Source organism: Dendrobates tinctorius, unplaced genomic scaffold, assembly GCF_039654945.1.
Source record: "Dendrobates tinctorius isolate UK_male_01 unplaced genomic scaffold, ASM3965494v1 ptg000014l, whole genome shotgun sequence".
Lineage (NCBI taxonomy): Eukaryota > Metazoa > Chordata > Amphibia > Anura > Dendrobatidae > Dendrobates > Dendrobates tinctorius.
The window spans coordinates 6,663,350-6,686,585 of NW_027361682.1; the positions used below are offsets into that span (position 1 = coordinate 6,663,350).

The window sequence follows — 23,236 nt, forward strand, 5'->3', positions numbered from 1 at the left end:
TCAAGTCCATCAGGTTCAGAGCTGCTCCTGAATCCACAAAAGCCTTGGCAGAAAATGTGGACAGGGAGCAGATCAGAGTAATTGCCAGAAGAAACTTAGGATGAACACCACCCACAGAAAACGTGTGTGCACAACGTTTCTCTCGTTTAGGGCAGACAGAAATAATATGCGAGGCATCTCCACAAAAAAAACACAGCTTATTACGCCTTCTGAACTCCTGACATTGCGCCCTAGACAAAACTCTATCACATTGCATAGGTTCAGACATTTGTTCAATAGGTGGTAACATCTCTCGTGTAGTTTTGCGTTCACGTAAACGCCGATCCACCTGAATGGCTAATGACAGATTTGTCAAGACCAGAGGGAACAGGAAATCCCACCATAGTATCTTTTACAGTTTCTGACAAACCCTTCCGAAAGAGGGCTGCCAAGGCACCATCATTCCAGGTAGTAAGGACCGCCCACTTTCGGAATTTTTGACAGTACAACTCTGCCGAATCCCGACCCTGGCTTAATGCCAACAGGGTCTTTTCAGCCTGATCAATAGCATTAGGTTCATCATACAACAACCCCAAGGCTTGAAAAAATGCGTTCACATTATTCAGCATAGGATCATCAGGTTTCAAAGAAAACACCCAATCCTGGGGATCGCCGCGCAGCAAAGAGATGACAATTTTAACCTGCTGCGCGGAGTTCCCCGACGAGTTAGGCTTCAAGGCAAAAAATAATTTACAATTATTCTTGAAATTCAAGAATTTAGACCGATCCCCCAAAAATACATCAGGAGAAGGAATCTTTGGTTCAGCAGCATGTGAATGAGCAAGATAGGCGGAAATTCCCCGCACTTCAGCAGCGAGCTGCTCCACACGATCAGACAATTGCTTCATCTCCATTGAGAGAAAAATTCCCCCTACGGCCTCAGAGATATAGAGGAAAAAATATGCACACAAAAAAAAAATTCTGACACTTTTTTTTTTACAATTCTCTCCTGCTATTGAGTACCCTAGGATCTGCGGTATGGCTGGTGATTCTGTTATGATGAGTCACCGAAGGAGGAAAAAACAAAATACCAGCTAAGTCCAGAAAAACCAGAGAGGTTGGCAGCTATCGGATTGCAGACCCCTGAACCTATCCACAACAACTAGCAGTAGCCGTGGGGGGTTCCTACAGTGCCCTAGACCCCTCGATCACAGCCGGAGAACTATATAGCCTAAAGACAGAAAGGGGAAAAACTAAACTGCCCCAGAGCAGACCCCAAAGCAATAGGCACACAGATAGAAAGATAGGTTGAGCAAATGATGGGGCCCAAGCTAACTACATAGGACAGGATAGGAAAGCTGCTGTCTGCCATCCGCAAAAACCATATCAAAATGAGCAAACCGACTGATAGGAAAAACAGGCCCTGAAGTCGCTAGTCTTCAAAAGACTATATCATCACTCTGGTATATTCTGAAGACAGAGCAAAATATCAACAGATCAGAGACAAAAATGGAATTCAGCTCACCCCCGGCCGGGGATGGCAGAACTCCCAAAAAACAAGGCAAAACAAAAACAAAACTGGAGTACAAAGCAGAGCAGAAAAACTTAGCTTTGAGATGCAGGAATCAGACTGGTCTCCAAGAATCCAGCAGGAAAATCACCAGCCAGGAAGAAGGGCGTCGGCAGCCTTATATCCAGTCCTCAATTCCAGCCACCCAGTCATCATCTAGCTGCCCAGGTGTTTGGTAATCAGTCTCACTACCTTCCTTCACTAGAGGAGGGAGTTCATCAGACCTCAATGGTGAAGGGAAAAATGAACTCACAACAAGGATCACAACCTTTAACCCCAGAAATGCCAGTCATCAGCACTGGTTCCAGACATTAACCCTACATGTGCGAGTCAAACCCACACTGAGATCATGACAAAAATCAGTTCAAATTGGCGATTGCTAGATTGTTATACATTGCATGTAAATTAATAGCCAGGCACTGGATAAATGAAGAACCGCCGACGATACAAGAATTTATTAGACAATCAGACTTTATTGTAAATATGAAAAAAGGTATTTATGACAAAAGAAAAACGGAAAAAATTTTCAACTCATTGTGGACACTGTGGATGGAGAGTCGATAATCCCAAAAGGAGGACGTACTTCTGAGTATGTCTTGCTGTTTTTCTATAAAGGGGGAGGGAAGGGATGCGCTGTAATTGAAAATATGTGACCTTGTTGGGCATTTCAATGTCAGGACTTTGTTCTCTGTTTGAATTTTGTTAATAAAAATGTATCTGATTCAAAAAAAAAAAAATTATTTAGTGCAATAAATTGCTTCCCCTTTCTTTTGTAGATGACTGACTTTACTATAACTTATATGTTTTTCTATTACATGTTGTCAATAAGACAATTAAAAAAATAAAATGGCTACTTCGCCATGTGAGTTTTCTGATGGCTGTCAAAATGTGTTTTCCGATTAAAACCTTTCCCACAATTTGAACATGAAAATTTTTTCTCCCCTGTGTGACTTTTCTGATGTATGACAAGATTTGATTTCCGAATAAAACAGCTTCCACAAATTGAACATGAAAATGGCTTCTCCCCTGTGTGAGTTCTCTGATGGACAGCAAGTTCTGATTTATCCCTATAGCTTTTCCCACATTCTGAACATGGAAATGGTTTCTGCCCTGCGTGAGTTAACTGATGTCCAACAAGTCTTGCTTTACTAATGAAATTTTTCCCACATTCTGAACATGAAAATGGCTTCTCTCCTGAGTGAGTTAATTGATGTCTAATAAAATTTGCTTTCTGGTTAAAACATTTTCCACATTCTGAACAGAAAAATGGATTCTCCCCTGTGTGAATTCTCTGATGCATAACAAGACTTGATTTACTACTGAAATATTTTCCACATTCTGAACATTTCACTGATTTCTTCCCTCTGTAAGCTATTTCATTTTCCACAGTACTTTTCTGACTTTCATTTTGCATATTTGTCTTTGATGAAGCAGAAGTGAGAACCTTTTCAAAAGGATCAAATGGCAGATTTTTTTGGAGAAGAGCTTGAGGTGTATCTGCAAAAATTACAGGTTCTGGTGTGTTACTACGATTATCAGCTGCAAAATCTGAGAATAGCACATGTCCCTCGGAGCTCCTGGTAAAGTCATCTGCCAAGAATAAAACTGATTTTATTATTTTTATATAACACTGCATTTTAATTAATATTTATTTTTTATATACTTTATATAATTTCCATAAAAACTGTAATAAAATCCAATTACTGAAACACTAAGGCAGTAGAGCACAAAGAGAGGCTCATAGTTTATGGTGTTAGGCCACCAGATTATGAGCTTTCAAATTTTCTCTTCTCTATTGTAGCAATCTTCTCTGTAGGTTCATGTTTCACTGTGTTTGTCACCAATCATTTCCAATTACATTTTCAGAAGAGACTCATAAAGAGACCTCTAATAATTTTAATTAGGTGATTCCATATCATGTACTCTCTGACAGATACAAGCACCCTAGAATGGGGAAAATAACATTGCAGGAGCAGGACTGGTCATGTACACATTGTTATGTCTGTCAGAGGCTGCAGACTTATTGAAAGCCACCACGACTGGAACAATCGGGAGGAACTAAGACTTTCATCTCTTAAACCCTGTACAGGGATCTGGTCTTACAATTGGGTCAACTTGAATGCTTCCTTGGAAGAGATGCTATCCAGAGAAGTGTACCAGAAGCAAGAGAGTGGTCAGGTAGTCAGGTGAGATCCAGGAGGTCAATGTAATGCCAAATTTGTAAAAAAGAATAGTAAAAAAAAGTGAGCTAAGGTAAAACAACAGAAACATTTACTGGGAAAGTAGCAAGCCACACCAGTTTTACAGAAGCAAGTCAGCTCTTAACTGGAAGTGGACAGCAGAATTTTAGGAGCTTAAATTGCTTGCAGCCCCACCCAGACCATACAACAGAAAACAAACACAGAGAGTTAATTCAGGGTTACCAACTTACTATGTAAATTTGCCACACCCTCAAATACCATGCCCCAAATGTAAAAAATAAGATGATATATATTTATAATTACACCCTGTATATATACACACACAAACATATACATACACACAGAATAATACAGATACAAAGTATTAGACCCAACTAAATCTTCTACATACACACAGAATAATACAGATACAAAGTATTAGACCCAACTAAATCTTCTACATACACACAGAATAATACAGATACAAAGTATTAGACCCAACTAAATCTTCAACATACACACAGAATAATACAGATACAAAGTATTAGACCCAACTAAATCTTCAACATACACACAGAATAATACAGGTACAAAGTATTAGAACCAACTAAATCTTCTACATGCACACAGAATAATACAGGTACGAAGTATTAGAACCAACTAAATCTTCTGCATTTTAGCCCCAAACGCCGTTTGGGAAGCAGCAAAAAACTAACTCTCTCTCATGAGTAGATGGACCCAGATTCTGAGGAAATTTTTAGAAAGGGTGAACATTGAAAAGTTATATGAGTGGAATGAGGTTATATGAAATGTGTTTTTCAAGCATGCTTACAAATGGGGGAGCTAGATATTTATTGGTTGATCTGGGGTAGTACATTCCAGAAAATCAACACAAGAGGAGTTTTGGAGATATAAGTGGGAGATTTAGATTTTGGAGGATGTGAGTCCTAGGTCAGTTGCAGAATGGAAAGCACAGGAAGCGTGATACACAGAGGGAGGAGATGTATTATGGTGCCGAGCTGTGGAGAGCTTTGTGGGAGAAAGAAATAAGTTTATATTGTACTCTGCAGTGGAAGGATAAGCAATGCAATTAGTAGCATAAGTTGGAGGCATCGATGTAGCTGTTGGACAGAAATACAACCCTGGCTGCTGCATTCAGGAAGAATTGGAGAGCAGAAAGTGAACAGTGTCCTATGCAAGCCTTATTAGTGTGCATTGTTTTTTACTAGGCAGCCAACCCCTCCATAATCTGGTAGGTGTGGGGTGGCTGTTTTTATCAGTAGCTTGCACCTGTGCATGCCCCTTGCTTTTATTAGTGGAGGCCTACTGTATCCTGCTGGTAATGCATTTATTCATCAGACAGGGTGTTGGAAAGGCCACATCTGTATGGTGTGTGATTTTTTGAATTTTTTTATGTTAGCAGTTTTTGATATTAGTGTTAGGACTCCCAAGTATGAGGACCTGTGACGTAGGTTGCGAGCTTATCTATTTTGGCCAAAATATTAACCAAGACCTCATTTAATGTACCGTATATATTCGTGTATAAGTGAAGATTTTCAGCACATTTTTGTGCTGAAAATGCCCCCTCAGCTTATACACAAGTCATTGTGCCGAAACCAGCGTGGGAGGGGGAGCGGCGGCAGGAGCTGGTGGCTGAGACATCATACTCACCCTCCTGTGCCATCGCTGAACGTCCCCTGCATCCTCCGTTGTCCCAGGGCTGGCAGCTTCTTCCTGTGTTGAGCGGTCACATGGTACTGCTCATTAAGGTCATGAATATGGAAGCAACTCCACTCCCATAGGCGTGGTGTCCATATTTATGACCTTAATGAGCTGTACCATGTGACCACTCAACACAGGAAGAAGCTGCCGCACCAGGACAACGAAGGATGCAGGGACGTTCAGTGATGGCACAGGAGGGTGAGTATGATGGGGGGGCATGGAGCAGGATGGGGGAAGCACGGAGCAGGTTGGAGGAAGCACGGGGAGGATGGGGGAAGCACGGAGCAGGACGGGGAAGCACAGGGGAGGATGGAGGAGCAAAGGGGAAGCACGGGGGAGCACAGAGCAGGACGGGGGAAGTGTGGGGAGGACAGGGGAGCACGGAGCAGGATGGAGGATGCACGGGAGCACGGAGCAGGACAGGGGAAGCACAGAGGAGGATGGGGAAGCACGGGGTGGATGGGGGAAGCACGGGGGAGGATGGGTGAAGCACGGGGGAAGCATGGAGGAGGATGGGGGAAGCATGGAGAATGACAGGGAAAGCACGGGAGAGCACAGAGCAGGATGGGGGAGCACGAGGAAGCACAGAGGAGGGGGGAGCACAGAGGAGGATGGGGAGAGCACAGAGGAGGATGGGGGAGCACAGAGGAGGACGAGGTAGCACTGAGGAGGACAGGGAGCTGAGCCATAAATAGAAGGATGGGATGGGGGAGCCGAGCCATGCATACTGGGAGGGGGAAAGCCACACAGAGCAGGACAGGGATGAGGGGACAATGCATACCCGGCTTATACTCAAATCAATAAGCTTACCCAGTTTTCCGTGGCAAAATTAGGAGCCTCTGATTATACTTGGGTCGGCTTATACTCGAGTATATACGGTATTTATCATTTCTGCATTATTTTTTGCACTATTTATTAATATCGCTTTGCAGGATGCAGCTAGGCCTCTTTCTGCTGGCTTGGTTTAATAGGGCGTCTGTCACTATATGGTGCATATTATAGTGCTGGATAGCCCACCTGATAAAACTATGGGCGTCATTAATAGGCTTTGAACCAGACACATTGCATTGCATCATACTTATCTGTGTGAACAGCGTCTTATGCAGGCCTTATTAGTGTGCATTGTTTTCTACTAGGCAGTCAACCCCTCCAAAATCTGGTAGGTGTGGGGTGGCTATTTTTATTAGTAGCTTGCACCTGTGCTGCCCCTTGCTTTTATTAGTGGAGGCCTGCTGCATCCGGCTAGTAGTGCATTTGTTCATCAGACAGAGTTTTGGAAAGACCGCATGTATAGTAAGAGAGCAGAAAGTTTGGTAAGCCGATCAGTGGAGAGTTGCAGTAGTCCAATCGAAAATGAATAAGAGCGACAGTAAAAGATTTTGCAGTTTCAAAGGTGAGAAAAGGCCGGATTCTGGAGATGTTTTGTAGGTGGAGGTGACATGAGCGAGTGATTGGATATAGGGAATAAAGGAAAGTTCTGTGTCAAATATGACGCCAAAACAGAGCATGCTGCTTGGGAGGTATGGTTGAACCAGTCAAGGCAATTTCAACATCAGATCAAAGATCTATGATCTATGTGATTATTGTTATGCTGTAATGTCTATCGTCTGTAGAAGTCCCCTCTGAAATGTAAAGTGCTGCGGAATATGTCGGCGTTATAGAAATAAAATGTATTATTATTATATTATTATTATATGAGAGATAGTAGATTAGACTAGAATGTGCCAAGCATTCCAGGAGTTTAAAGATTAAGAGGAGATTAGAGACCGGTCTGTAATTAGCAGTGCAGTTCTGGTGGAGAGATGTTTTTTTTCAAGTAAAGGGGTTATGATTGTTTGAATGAGGAAGGAAAGAATCCCTTAAGAAAGAGAGAGGTTAAATATTTTAGTTAGGTAGGTAGTGATAGTTGGGGAGAAAGACTAAAGCAAATGTGAGGGAATAGGGCCTTTGGTGCAGATTCTAGGGTGAAAAGAAGTGAAGAGCTTAGTAAATTCTGGTGGAAAGTGAACTTGGGGTGCGGCATGGTAGGGGATACAAGCTCAGAGGGGATTCTGTGAAAATGTCTTGACGGATATGGTTGATTTTTTTCTTGGAAATAAGTGATCAGATCAACAGTACTGAAGTTGGTGGTGGGGCCCTGTACTTTTAGGCTCAGGAGGGAGTGGAAAGTTTTGAATCGTTGTTTTGGATTGTTGGATAGTATGCTTGTTTGGGAAAGGAGAGTTATAAATTTTGAGTATGAACTTATAGTGAATGAAGTCTTCTGCTGAAAGTGATTTTCTCAACTGATGTTCGGCACACCTTAATCACTACTGTTGAAAATGTGTTTGCAGCATATACCAAGGTTGCTGTTGTTTGTTTCATGTTGTTCTGGGTGTAGCTGGTGTTGTCAAGGCTATAGAGTCAGATTGCCAGGGACATGGCAGAGTCAAGAGGAGGTTTAGGGAGTGGGAACTGAACTAACTTATCCTTTATTTGGTCTGAATGTCCAGTACAAAATTGACGGCGTAGGGCCTGGTCATTCTACTGTGAGTCTATGGTTCCTTGCCAAAACTTTTCAAAGTAATCCTCAGCGGTACTTTTCCACTGAAGGAGGGCAGGCTATTTACTTTTTTTGCCAAAGCTACATGGTTAGGGCCGTTGAACTGGAGCACTAATTTTACAAAATAGGAGTCAACTGTGGAGAGTTCTGGAGAGCCAGGGAAAAGAGAAAAAGTGCAAAATAAGGGGGGGTCACACTGCAGGAGGGAAATTATAACTCCAACAAGCTGGCTTTCAGAATGAGACAAATGTGAGCGGAGCCTCAAATGCAGGCAACAACTTTCCCTAAAAAAAAGAGAATTCCTACGGTCACCTGAAAATTGGTCATTTAAGTCAACCTTGACTTCAGAAAAAAAAATTAAGGAAAAGTGCTGCAAAGGCTTGGGCCTATCCGATTTCATTATGCTGAAACCAAACGTCAAGATAGTGGACCATCTTGACCTGGTCTTGCATGTTATCCTTGACTGCATGTAGGTGAAACATATAGCCAGCTATACTGTTATGTCTGTCAGAGGCCACAGGCTCAAAAAGGCTACCTCTGATAAACTTGGTACAAGTCACTTCATCTAGCAGAGATTTAAGAGGAACCCCTGCCTTCATCCTTTAACCTCACTACAAGGATCTGGCCTTAAAACAGGTTCCAATAGATTTCTTACTCGGAAGTGCTGCTGTTTGGAGGAGCGAACCCAAGGCCAGGTCAGTGTCAGTGTACGGACAAAATCAAAGAAGAATAATCAAAAAATTAACCGAGGTCAAAGAACAGGACTGTCCACTTGGAGAATAGCAAGGCACAATTACACTGTAATGGTGCTGCAGTGCAGTACAGCATAACCTCCAGTAGTGATGTGTCGTTCGCGAACGATCCGACACAAAGAGCCGGCTCCCTGCTGTGAACGACGGGAGTCAGCACCCCAGTGAGAACCACTAAAATCCTTGAATGGCTCTCACTGGGCGTAAAATACCGGTGTTCGGCAGATGTAACTCCTCCCACCAGAACAAAACTCCGCCCACTTGCTAGGAACCAATTAGATTGCTTAGTGGGCGGAGTTTTGTTCCGGTGGGAGGAGTTACATCTGCTGAACACCAGGATTTTACGCCCAGTGAGAGCCATTCATGGATTTTAGTGGCTCTCACTGGGGTGCCGACTCCCGTCGTTCACAGCAGGGGTTTATGCGGTAGGTGGGCGAAGTTTCGGACGCCTGAACACATATACAATAGGGATCCATTTAGACTCCAAAAAGAGCCGAAAAAGAGCCGTCTCTTTTTGATGAGTGGAGCCGTGAGAGCTGGATCACCAAAAAGAGCCGGACTGCCCATCACTAATCTCCACCAGGGAGTGCTGGTGAAGGAAGAGAGGTTGCACACACAGCGCAGCACCACTGAGCAGAATCACAAGCACCACCTGGTGGTGAAAGAGAGGTCAAACGAGCCGAGTCAGAAACCGAGATGGAGCGAAGTACCAGAGGTCCCACTACACATAGTCAAATATGAGCCAGAAGTCAAAACCAGATGGGAACAAAGATAGCAGAGAAGTGAGACAGTCAAACAGGTCAGAAGACAAGCCGTGTCACATACCAAAAGGTCCAAGCACAGGGAATGAACACTAAGGCAAGCGGGGTGGCAGGAAAGGGATGTCACGGGATTAGAGTAAACAGGCAGAGGACAAAGCACGGTATCACGGGGTCAGCTGCTCTAGCCTGGGAGCATGAACTATCACTGACATTGGTCTGCAGGCCACAGAAGACTGAAATAGCCCCACAGAACCCAAACGAGGCAGAAAAAGTTAACTCCTGCACAACGAGACCTGGGAGAGAATAACCAGAAACAAACCTCGGCCTGGATCATAACACACACAGAGGCAAGTCAGATTATAATTGGCAGTGGACAGCAGGATTTCTGGAGCAAAAATAGCTAGTAGTCCCACCCAAACCACACAGCAGAGAGCAACACTAATAGTGGACACATAACAAGAACTGTAGCCATGTGTCAACTGCAAAAAGAGTGCGGCGCCACCTGCGCCAAGTATCATACCTTCAGAGAAATGCGTGTAACCAGTTTTACCTATGCCTTTGTTACATCATTGAATTGTAGAGTCTTGTGATAACTGTTCCAACAGTGTCATTTGTTGACATGTTCTCTTATGGCAGCCTGTTTATTTCTGCTCCATTGTTACTGTGCAGTCTAACTTTTCTCCTTGAGGCTGCCATAGTTTCCCAACAGCCTCTGCATTAGCCTTACCCAATCTTTCTTCAGCAGCCATCTTGGTCCCTTGGAAGCTGACATGCTGATTATCTCTCTGGATTTTCAGCCCTTTTGGTTTTTTTATCTCAACACAACACAGTCAGTGAGTTATTATGTTCCCCTTGTAAGCACTCACCATACTGTATGATGCAGGTGTTGTGTTCTTCATCGAATAGTCTATCTTCTGTCATTATAAGTATCTCCGCTACGTGATATAGTTACGTTGTGTGTCTCCTGTACCATATCTAATGCTATGTACCTCAGATATACTGTATGCTTTGTACTGAGTACTTTCATTTTTCTTGTAGTTTTGCACTGATCCTATCAATAAAAGTTGTAAAGGACCCCGTATGTCTATCTCAAAGCATCTATAGGAAAGAGTTTAGCTGTCTGTCAACTCAATCTCCCTGAACAGAGTAACGGTGCCAGAACAGTAAAACGACTACTATAGAACGTGGTTGAAGCACATACATAGGCTTGTATCAAAGAGAAGTCAAGCTGCATACAGACATGTCAGCTAGAGGATCTCAAGGAAGTCTGCGAGCAGTCCTGCAATTGACACCGCCTTGGCAAAGCCAGAAGTCGCCAAAGTGAGAGCTGCCTTCGCTGAAAAAGAGTTGAAAATAAAGAAGAAAAAAGCACATCTTGAAGCCTACCTTGCAAAACTCACAATGGACAAGGAAGCAGGCAGCAGCAGAAGCCGAGGCACAAGTTCCAGCTTAAGACTCTGACCCAAACTTAGTCATTGCGATATCTCATGACACACTTCAGACTACATGGTACAGCACGCTCCATTAGGTGACTACCTAAATTCAGCTCCAAGAGCGAGACCAAACCCTGACGATCATCAATGACAAAATCCTACCAGTCATCGACCTTCATCCACCAATCATCTCTCATGCAGCAATCATCCCACATTAAGCATGAAGGTAATGCTGTCTACCTACTATCATTAGTGTGACCTGCACCAATCCTATCAATATCAAAGAACGAGCAGAGTTTAAAAAGTGAGGAAGCAGATAAAGGGTCCTCATAACTACCTCTACGCTCAGCAACTAGACCTGGGATGGGTCGTTTTAGGAGACATTTGCCTAGGAAATGCTCACAAACCAAATAAAGTCAATTCTCTCCTCTACATCTTACCTCCCTCCCACTTTCCATCTTTTGTCTTTCCTTCTCCTTCCCCTTTTTATTATTTTTCTTGAAACCTTTAAGTGCAAAGTGAAGGACCCTGATGAGCGTGATTCCTTTTATTCCTTCACAACATAATTTATTGTTATTTTGCTTAATCCTTATGAGTTTTCTTGTATCTCCCGAAACTAAAAAGGCCATGCATGGCCAATATATTTTTGACTGCAATCCATGTGGTCATTAGTTGTTTTCTCTCACAGGAAAAAAAAAAAATCGAGAGGTTTTTCAGACTTCTATCAACTGCTCAGTGTAAACAGAGCAGCACTCAGATGACACACAGACGGCACACAGTGCTCTGTCTTTTTCACACACATTCACTTGAATCAGTGAGTTTATCTGCTTACCGACTGATAACTTACCATGTAAAACATATGCCGGCTCCATGACTTTGATGCAGGCTCACAAGCCGAACATGCATCTTCGCCAGCAGATGATTGCTGTGATAATCAGCCATCATTTGCCTATAACAGGTGCAGGCAGCCATGGCTGTTAACCTGGTAAACCCTGTCAATCTATGAAAGCGGAATTTACAGCATGCCCCCATTAGAGCTCCCGTAACATAATCACGGGTGCCGATGTGTTACCTTGATGTCTAGGGGTCTGCTGAAGACGCCTACGCTTATCTTGCCGGTGCTCCTGTGAAAGTCAGCCTGATGCTGGCATTCAGAGGATACCATGATTTTTGCTATATACAGCAATACTGAACTATTGCTGTATATCGCACAAATGATCGGTTGATCAGAGGTTCAAGTCCCCTAAGGGTACTAACAAATGGAGTGGAAAGTGAAAAAAATGTTTTATAAAAAATATTCCAAAAATGATCTATCAAAATATAACATGAATGTAACCCGTCGGAAAATGGCGTAATGAGAAAGAAAAAACAAAATGTCAGAATTGCGGTACTTCGGCTGCTGCTACAAAAAAGATAGAATAATAGGTGATCTGTTGCTCAACTGATTAAAGAAAGCAAAGTGGCAAAACTGAGTATTATGGGGTTCGTCTGGATGTCATAATATATCAATATTTAGAATAGAAAACAAAGTTCTGCAAGACGCATTTTTTACCATTATATAAAACAACGGACATGGATAAAAAGAATTCAACCATTATGGTCATGTAAGGAGGAAGACCGGGCTGCGGGTACCTGTATTGAGCCGTGTCCGGAACTGTCGAGGCTGCGTCCCATGTTGCCCGGGGGAAGGAATAGGGGACCGCACAGGCCCCATGACCCGGAAGGAGGGGGCCCGGGTGAACCGGAAGCTAAGCAGAAAGCGCGCAAAGTGGAAGAGGTTTTCCCGCCGTCAGGGAGAGAGCAGGAGGGTGAGCAGCGGGCTCTGCACCCTGAGCGCCGGCGCTGTGACGTACTGCAGCTGACATCTTCCGATACCATTAGCGGGACAGTGAGTGCTGTGCGCCTAGTGACAGTTAAGACCACGCACGTGCAGAGAAGCAAGGGCCTGGTACAGGACAGTAAGCTGCGGTCCTTTCTGCCGGACAGTGCATATCAGAACACATTTAACCCCAGAATTGCTGAGGCTCTCTTTGTTTTAACTGCACAGGCTCATGGACTAGGGGCTCAACGGGTAAAACCGGAGACCGCCCGTTGCCACCAGAAGTTGGACCTTCGTCGGTGTGATCCCATATGTGGATACTGTCACGGCTGTTGCCGGTGCCACAACCCCAAAGGATCATCTGCGGTGGAGGAACATATGGACACGATAAGTTTGATAATTGGACGACTGCTGTTATATTGCAATTTCTCTTTACCATTTAACTGTTTATGTCCCTGCGAGGAGTTTCTCTAGTGTGTTAATGAAATTGTTTAATTGTTAACCCTTGATCTGCCTCCCTTGTGTCACTGAATCCCGCAACCTGATTACAGTCACACCATTTACTGCTCACCATAAATAATGTGCTCACTGCATTGTATAGGTTGTAAAATTGCACACACTATGTCCTTGTTTATTGTAATTATGTTGCACCCTTACTTCATCTTATAATGTACTGCCATATGGAGATGTTGGGCAGCACAGTGGCTCAGTGGTTAGTACTGTTGGTTTGCAGCGTTGGTGGGATTTGAAACCAGGACCCCAAGGACAACATCTGCAAGGAGTTTGTATGTTCTCCCCATGTCGCGTGAGCTTCCTCCAGGTTCTCCGTTTTCCTCCCACACCCCAAAGACATACTGATAGGGAATTAAGATTTGGGACCAAAATAATAATGTATGCAAAGCGCTGTGGAATATGATAGCGCTGTATAAGCAATGCTTATTATTAATAATAATAGTAATAAGTATAGACCAGGATATTCTGCATGTAAAAAATTGCCATTGAGATTTTTAGGTTGAGAATATTCTCTAGTTTGTAACTGACTTGTAATGTTGCTGCCTTCTGTATGAAAACTAATAATTGCTACAAAGTGGAGACATAGGTAGATTAGTGGTGGATAATTCACCTCCTGGAATTGTGCATCTACTGACATTACCCTGGTAAAGGCTTGTAGAGTTATGGTCAGTCAGCTGCTGCTCCTTTCCAAAGTGATGTCAAGGAAAAAACACCATAAAATACATAACAATATCGAAAAAATTGAAAGACATGGGCGCTGCTGATAACGACCATCCAAATAGTAGAAGATGAAGTAGGTTCCTTTATTGGTAAAACATTGAGGCTGCGTGTTTTGATACTGAACTGGTATGTGACCTGATGAAGATGCCAATTCGGTATTGTGATGTGTAGACTGAATGTCTTATGTCTTAATGATTTCATCTTTCATTGTTTGGACGATCATTATCCTCAGCGCCCCTGTTCGCCATTTTCTTCTATATTGCTCTGAGGTTCCCAACACTAACAGTCTTCATAAGTATATTTGGAGGCTTCCATTGAGCACAGTGTCCTGTGATGGGACAGGACTGTGAATACAGAAAGATCTCCTCTACAGCAACTCCGAAGTGATTATGGCAAAAAGTGATTTTTATTTTTAAACACTAAATCTTTACGTGTGAAGTCCACATGTAAAGCTCTGTATAAAAAACATAAAACCATTCAATACATAAATTCTAAAACCATTGACTGAGTAGTAGTGGTAGTGGTCATTTCTCACCTGTGCGGTTATCTGTAGGAATCTCCTCTTTACATCGCTCATCACCACTCACATATGTCTCTGTAGTATTAATATGGGGCAGATCTTCACCCTGAAAGAAAGATTGTGAAAGTCACAGAAAGACGGAGAAGATGTATGGAATGATTTAGAAGAACAGAAAAAAACATTTAACATGATGATTGTGAGAAGATCCAGACAACATCTAGTGTCTATGATCAGCTTTATATCCAATTCAAAAGATAAGCAGACTGGCAATGCTGAAAGTATAAAACAATGGAGTATGCAATGCTGGTTAAAAGAGAATACCAGATGTGGAGGTGCTCAACTGTGCAGCAATACAATCTTCAAAAATTACGAAAGTAGAATAAAAATGAATGGCACTCACTAATGATGCATCATTTTATATTTTTTTATCCAAGCTCATACGGTCAAATTTCAAAATACCACAAAAATATATTTGCAAATGTCGAGGCCACTGGTGTATCCATTACGGTACCAGTGGTCTGCAAATTGATAGGAATTATGTCCCGAAAGAATGTATAAGTATTTACACATAAATTCCAATAGTTAGCCTTCAGTATTATTACTCTTCAATCAATGTCTTACAGCCTGTATACCAGCATCCTGTAGGATGTTTATACAGGGTCTCAATATCGATTGTTGCCAGCTGGAATCCTTCTTACCAACTAAGCTGGTCCAGTATTTGTAACAAAAATTCACGTGTCCTGTATATACGAGGGAGTTTTCTTAACCAATGGGCATAACATACAGTCCAAATATCTGTAGAAGTCACTGAACCCCGTCCCGCTATTACAGGGCCTAATAGGTGGATTGTCTATATATTTATGGATTTGGGGAATAAAATATCAGTATAGTTTTAGGATATTCTACCATTAGTTTGTTTTCAAAATTGTGCGCCAATCAACAATTAACTGATTAAAATACCTATATATCTTTAATTTCGAATCCCACACACTCCTATAGGAAAGATTGAAATCATTATTAAGACAAGGAGTGAAAAGATTTTTTTTTACTGGTCTCCCTAATTGAACTATCAACCATCTGGTCCTGGCCAACGGAACTCATTGGTAATATGTGACCTGCAAGGACGTAGCCCCCATAGCACAAGTCCACACACTTAGCCAGGACCCCCACCTTCATGTAACCTGCCGGGATGTCAGAAACAAGTACTTCACCCACGGCTAGCTTCCTGCACCATGTTATATTTGATGTAGTCTGCAAGATCGAGTCTTGCAGCAGGAAGAGCAAAGTAATGTGGGGAAGACATGAGTTGCATGGAGGATAGCGACTGCTACGCTGTCTAAGATGGCACAGAGCACAAACTTTGTAATGAAGGTTAGTGGCAGAGAAAAGCAAGAAGGTCCCGCCAATGGGCATAGAAGAAACAAAAGGCGGAGTGAAGAACTGTCCAGCCCTCCAGAGGTTACGCCTGCTGGAGGGAGTATCAGGACTGGAAGTACCAGCTTAAAATGAGTAGTGGCCACTGCAGTAAAGGGAAGTGGAAGGTGTGATTCAAGAAAATGGGCAGAGGAGGGAGAGAAATAGGATGGTGAGCGGAAGAGAACCCCAACAAGCAAAAGTCTGAGCCACTACGTAGAACGACAAGCGTCGAAAGAGATGGCGTCATTTATCAGTTGGAATTGTAAGAGAATACAATCAAAGATGTAAGCGCAAAGTCAGACTGCTCAGCCCAAGGGTCAGAAGGAGGTGCCAAGGACCCAGAACTGGCTAGCTCTCCTGCGGGTGAAACAGCATCTTGCTACAGGGGTCCAGACCGGAACAAGGCAGCTCCAATAGTAGGATGGGGCCTGAAGGAAAGATGCAGCCACACCTCCGGGCTTCAAAAGAAATGAGGAAGGAAGAACGAAGGTCCAGCATCTTGTCAGCGATGTGAGGGACCTGTGACAGGGACAAGGGGGCATCCTCTACATCTGGAGGAAAGAAGGTTTAATCATAATCACAGACGCGGATTCTTTACTGTAAGAGCAGTAAGACTATGGAACTCTCTGCCATATGATGTTGTAATGAGTGATTCCCTACTAAAATTTAAGAGGGGACTGGATGCCTTTCTTGAAAAGTATATTACAGTTTATATACACTAGTTTCCTTGATATTGCGTTGATCCAGGGAGCTAGTCTGATTGCCATAGGTGGAGTCAGGAAGGAATTTTTTTCCCCAATGTGAAGCTTACCGTTTGCCACATGGTTTTTTTGCCTTCCTCTGGATCAACATGTCAGGGCAGGTTAGGATAGGGTATGGGTTGTACTAGATGGACTTAAAATCTTCCTTCAACTGTAATAACTATGTTACTATGATTGCGGAGAAGAGGCTGTTCCAAACCTGAGCCAGAAATATGTTGGTAGGCTCCTTGGCTGAAAGTTACGGAGAATTAGTCTCCCAAGGGGAAGTTCATAGCTATGATCTGCAGCGAGAACATGGGTTCATCTATGAATTTGGGATCGGCCACCATATCGACTTGCAGAAGAAAATGGTAGAGACTAGTCACTTGCCACAGAGGTTGCACGACCTCCCACCAGGTACGTGAGTGATATTACGCAAGATGGGTGGCCCCTGAGGATGGTTTGTGGCTAGTGTGGTGCACGAGGGTATTGCCACTCCTGTACGTATATGTAAGGAGGAGGCGAGGACCCTCACGTGCCTCCTATCTCTTGGATACTGAGCACATGTGGCACTCTGATGTTTCACTAATGTTTTATTACTGTTATGTCACTTATTAATATCATTGTAACATGCTGTTTTCTAATGTGAATGTATTTGTATATATTTAGCTCAGGGACAGAATGAGGTACAAAGGGTTAAACCGTTGGGAGGAGAAAGAGAGGGACGGTGCAAAACCTCACGGTCATAGAAGAAAGCATTTCCTGCCTGGAGCCAGAGTCCGGGCAGGTTTGCCCATGGCAAGATGCTCGCCACAGCAAGGAACGGAGGGTGCCCCAGTCTTGGGGATACAAGCTGCCATAGTCTGACGGGCAGTGTGGACGGGCACTGGTTCTGTGGGATCGTCTCCAGGAGGAATATGGGGTCACAGACCCAGATGGAAGCCATTGGTGTGAAGCCTACATAGGCAGCAGGGAAGGCAGAGGAAACATTGCCTTGTTTGCAACGTGTCACAGATGCGACAGTAAAGTTTAACCGTTGGAACAGAGTTGTGGCTTGTGGTGTTTCCTGAGATCTGGTCTCCAGCAGCTGAAGTGGACGAGAAATGGAGGTAACCGAATGTACTGCAGGACTGAGACCTCCCTTATCTTTTCATGTACAAGGTGCTGGGGTGCTCACTGACTGTTGCTTAGTGAACTCGCCCACCCTGTGCCACCTTGTTACATATATAACAACTAGAGAGGGCCTGTGAAAGAAAAATGTAGGCCAGTTAGTTTGGGGGTACAACAACCATGGCATTGGTGGAACACAGAGGGATTTGACCATCGTTCTGATTATGGCCGGAGCCTTGGTTCATGTTCACATGTCTGTGACTCCGGGGGCCTTAGAGGCAGTATCATATCCGGAGCAGACACAGGCACGAGGAAGGGAAGGAGAGGAATCATCTCTGCATTTCCAAGAGAGAGTGAGGATGGTCAGTGAAGGAAGATGGAGTCGGAGGCTGAAACAGGCCAAGGCATCGGTGACAGAAGTGAAGTACCGTCCATACTGGCAATATAGTTCCCTGGAGCAGAATCAAGAAATGGAACCGCAGGTTGAGAATAGGACTGATGATAACTGGACAGTAATTACTGTACTGGGCTGTGGTGAAGTAAAGAGGAATGGTGAAGATATAGGATAAGTGACTAAATAGAAAGGAATCAGAACTGTGTGTGGAAAATGCTCTGTATTATAGAGGGAATTTTCTTAAAGTTGTATTCCCGCTATTTACTGCTGTATATGATCACCACCAAATTATTGTTTAGTACAAAAGTTTATTTTTGACTGGTGGTCTCCCTCATTGAACTGTCAACCATCTGGTCCTGGCCAACCAAAGTCAAGTCATCGCTAACATGCGGCCTATTCCACACTTAACCAGGACCCCCACCCTTCATGTAACTTACCGAGGTGTCAGATAAGAGTACCTCGCCCGCGGCTACCACCTCACTCCACGTTACAAGAACTTTTTTAATGGAAGCAATTCATGACTACATGACCCTTGTGACATAGATCATTGTACTTATACAATAGACTCAATAGCTGACATGAAGGGAAGAATTTGGTCAGACACAATACTCAGGTAAGCCGTAGTATCTAAACATATCCATCTACAGACATCAGAGGACCCAGGATGTGCTCAGATAACATTTTCCACACCTTTAATCCATCTCCACCAGCAGGAAAAATGTTGACACCTGACAAGAAAGGAACATGGATTCATGTTGCTGCTTAAATGAAATTCTGACCCTCCCATCCGCACTGTGCAACAGAAATTTTATCCGAACAGATGTTTTCCGCTGCTCTGAAATAACTATTACTTTCTTTAGACCAATGAAGTTTTTTTCTTACTGTTTTGCTGGAAAGCTATGGCACTGGAACTGGTCATCTGCTGCTATAGCCCAATTGTGATAAGGAATGATCAGTGCATCCGGACAGATTAGTATTCATCTACAATTTGCATGGCTGTGCACCACTTGTTTTTGGAATAACTCCTGTTGTTTTTGTTGATGAGTTGCTTATATCTATAAGATCTAATAACACTGGAATTTTTTCCTTTATCACACACTATACTCATTATACTTTTGACATCAATGCACATACGTACCCCATAATCTAGCAGTGATGACCTTGTGCAAAGTCGTTCAGATTGCTTAAACGTCAAATTTTGAAAACTGATCTCATACTGCACGTCGGGGTAATCTGTCTAATAAAGGAAAAATATGAACAATTTCAGCTCACCACTATGACGGCCGTTTCAGACGCTTCAGCGAGGAAGTATTTCAGTCCAGGCTAAGCACAGCTGTATCCAAGCAAAAAAAGAGTGTTTCCAGCGAGCGTAGAAGGAACAGTAGCAGACGTTTTTGCAAAGAACTCCTCAATATTTAATGATTTCAAAATGTTACATGTATAGACAAAAAATTGACCCCCTCACCAAAATTATAAACTGTTTCTTGCTATTACATAATTTCACAGAAGAATCATAAAACAACAGTTCTAATGAGGTCTCAAGGATTTCCATTGTACATGTACTGCATGGGACTATTAGTATTTAAATGTTTTGCAACTAACATGTACTACAGGTAAAACCATTATAGGGACAAAACCTAAATAGTTGTAAAAAAATAAATAAATAAATATAATTAAAATATGTTAGTCTGCTATGCCTTTATCTCTCAATGACACCAGCGAGTCATCTATTACTAGAACATAAAAGGTAAGAGAAAATGATGGGAAAACATTTTTTGTCTATACATGTAACATTTTTGGATTCACTAAATATTGAAGAGTTCTTTGCAAAAATGTCTACTGCTGTTAATTCTACACTCGCTGGAAACACTCTTTTTTGCTTGGATACACGTGTATAAGTTACAAAAAAGGGCTGCTGCCTAATTTCCACGCACTGAACCTCCAGTTGGGAGAGAGCAGATGTTCCTAATAAACTGTCCATTCATTGCATAATATTGATGGATAAAACAAGACTAAACAAAACCTTCACAGCTTTTACACATCATGAGAGAGATTTTATGACACCTTCTCTCCATCTACCTGATGATCCTGAGGAACATTGGGACTTTCTTGTTTACAGTCCTGTGGAAGAAGAGGACGGGGACATCTCTCTGGTGTTGTCCTCTCACTGGATAGATCTGTAGGAAACACATACAGGGACTGAATTCATTCTTTACATACAGATAATTATAGGTCGTGTGTATTTAGTCCTGTCTATTACCTGGTGATGTGAGGGGCTGGGGAACCTCCATCATGACGTCCTTGTACAGATCTTTGTGTCCTTCTAAATACTCCCACTCCTCCATGGAGAAATAGACGGTGACATCCTGACACCTAATAGGAACCTGACACATACAATGATACCGTCATCCCTCGATCCCTCCATAGCGTTACTGTATAATGTCCCAGCATTCCCAGCAGTGTCACCTCTCCAGTCAGCAGCTCAATCATCTTGTAGGTGAGTTCTAGGATCTTCTGGGCATTGATGTCCTCATGTATCAGGGGGTGAGGTGGAGGCCCTGTAATTGGGCTCAGGGGTCTTCCCCATCCCTCAGACACAGGGGCCTGACCGCACTTACTGGAGGTCTTTACTAATATGTAATCCTGGTTATGGAGAGACACATTAATAAAACTCACTGCAGACATTTCCAGAGTCCTCACCTCTCCAGTTCTCTCCATCTGTTATTCCCATAGATAAGAATGATGTAATGTGACGTCATCAGAATCTCTCACCTCTCCAGTAAGCCGGAAGAGGATCTCTAGGGTGAGGTGTAAAATCCTCTCCGCCATCTTGTCCCTGTTCCTATCCATCCTTGTAGGGTCAATCAGGAGTATTCTCTTATATAGAAGATCTCCACTGAGAGGATCCGATATTGTAGGGACCTGAATGGGGAGAAGATGACGACGTAACAGCATAAAGATCCCATGTAAGAAATCTACAGACCTGTTATCGGCTTCACATTCATGATCACTACATACAGTTATGGGTCTCTCTTGCCACCTGTAGTATAACACAAGATCAATTTATAATCACTGTCAAAAGATGCAGTACTGGACCCCTGGCCTTGAAGGTAGGCCGACAGGACAGGGTTGATGTGGGAATATAGGGAGTTGGAGGGACATTTTGTAGATCGGGGGTTAACAGACTGGTACAGAGGTGGAGCTGGGGTCAGGTCTTGGAGGAAGAGGGGTCAGAGGTGTGGCTATGGGGCAGCAATATAAAATGGTCATCCATCTTAAGCCCCCGTCACACACAGCGAGAACGCTGCTGAGTCACAAGTTTTGTGACGCAACAGCGATCTCACCTGCGATCTCGCTGTGTGTGACATGTATCAGCGACCGCCCCCCCCCCCCGCCGGGTATCGCTGATCGTGCTCGAATGCCCTGGACATTTTTTTGATCGTTGGTCTCCCGCTGGCCAGCACGCATCGCTGCGTTTTGCAGCAGGAGACCATCGATGAGTGAGTTGGAGCTGGTATCCAAGATAAAACAAGGGTAACTAAGCGATGCACGCGCTTGTTACCCGCGATCATGTAGCGACACACCAGCGATCCTGACCAGGTCATATCGCTGTCGAGATCGCTGGTGCGTCGCTATGTGTGACGGGGGCTTTAGTTTTAGGTACCCCCTTTACAGTGTTAAGAAGCTGTACATGTACTTGAGATATGGAAGCTGCAGAAGCATTGTCACTCATCCACACTGTCAGTGGCGGTGTGCGTGTGCACTCAACTGTCAACCACTTAGTCATGTAAACACTGTTATCTGGTTACTTGTCTTGTTCTTATTTGTTATTCACATTTGTTCCTCATCTGTCTGGGCACGTTATTCATTCCATGATTAAGCCCTCTTAGGGTGAAACGCGTAGGAAATTGCTCCCCTCCATACGCCTCTTTATGTCGTTTTTACCTGATGGTATGAAGATTTTATATTCTCAATAAAGCAATTATTATTTTATCTCCTGGAGACGCTGGAAAAATCCTTCTTTATGTTGTGCACGTTACTCACTTACACCAGGTGTGTTTCATCACCTGCATATTGTTTCAGCACTGTGTAACATTTTTAATCTTATTTTTTTTTTCTGTCCCCTACATATTAGTCTTTTTCACATTGTTCACTGCTCAAGTATCATATCTATCATATCCACAGTCTCATTTAGAGATGAGCAAACCTCCCGATCAATCCCTATGTTCGCCCAGTGGTTCGCAATACATACCCCAAACCTATTGAATTCAATCAAATCAAACGCATAGATAACACCTTCGGGGGGGCCAACAGCCAAATTAGAGTCAGACACCAGGAAAAGTGTCAATTGACCCAAAGTACAAATAGTATAATTGTGCAGCATGGATGCATGGGATAGGGCTTGGACCAGAATTTCTAGCTGAAACATTGATCAGTAACAGGAGTGTGAGTGACAGGTGTGGTGCTGTGGGAGGCCTGCCACATTCAGGCAACACACATGATGGAGACCCATCTTGTATTCCATACATTTCCAAAAATGAAAATTGACCCACAGTAGAAATTTGATAATGGCACTGCACCAATCATGGGCCATGTATGAGGTATCAGGGTCTGGGCCAGCATTTACAGCTTTGAATTTAAGTTTAAATTAAGATGAGGTGGGTGAGGGACCAGTCTAAGCCTGCTTTGCTGGGATCCCTGATACCTCATGCAACAGCTCAAACTGGATTTTTGCTCAGCCACACTTAGGTGCCACAAGCATCAGTTTCGTAGACTACTGTTGTTAGAAACATTTAAGGATAGTAACACAGGTTGTTGACTGAACGTAAATGCAGGCCGACTGGTCTCGGGGCTCTACTGCTTCAGGCAACTCACATGAAGGAGACCCAACTTGGAGTCCAAATATTTAAAAAAAATAGGGGCAGACACCACTAAAGTGGCATCAATTTCTCCAACCCACCAAATGGAGACCCTACTTGAAGTCTCCACATTTCCAAAAAATATTGTCACACACCACTAAAGTAGCATCAATTTCCCCAGAGTAAAAATAGTATAATGAGGTTCTGAC

General features: G+C 43.3%; 1 protein-coding gene across 2 annotated transcripts in view; it reads right to left on the reverse strand.

Moving 5' to 3' along the window:
* Positions 1–2,002: 2,002 nt before the first annotated feature.
* Positions 2,003–23,236, reverse strand: part of LOC141073984 (uncharacterized) — a 31,784-nt gene continuing 10,550 nt past the window's right edge. Inside the window, exons 2-8 of one of the 2 annotated variants that reach the window (XM_073561517.1) lie at positions 20,941–21,090; positions 20,635–20,811; positions 20,429–20,552; positions 20,248–20,345; positions 19,307–19,405; positions 14,524–14,614; positions 2,003–3,139 (exon numbers count right to left, since the gene is read on the reverse strand). In XM_073561517.1, the coding sequence (XP_073417618.1) occupies positions 2,400–3,139; positions 14,524–14,614; positions 19,307–19,405; positions 20,248–20,345; positions 20,429–20,552; positions 20,635–20,811; positions 20,941–21,018 (1,407 nt within the window). In that variant the 5' untranslated portion in view covers positions 21,019–21,090 and the 3' untranslated portion in view covers positions 2,003–2,399. Of the gene's footprint in view, positions 3,155–14,523; positions 14,615–19,306; positions 19,406–20,247; positions 20,346–20,428; positions 20,553–20,634; positions 20,812–20,940; positions 21,091–23,236 lie in introns of both variants that reach the window. The other variant, XM_073561514.1, reaches the window with a different exon arrangement.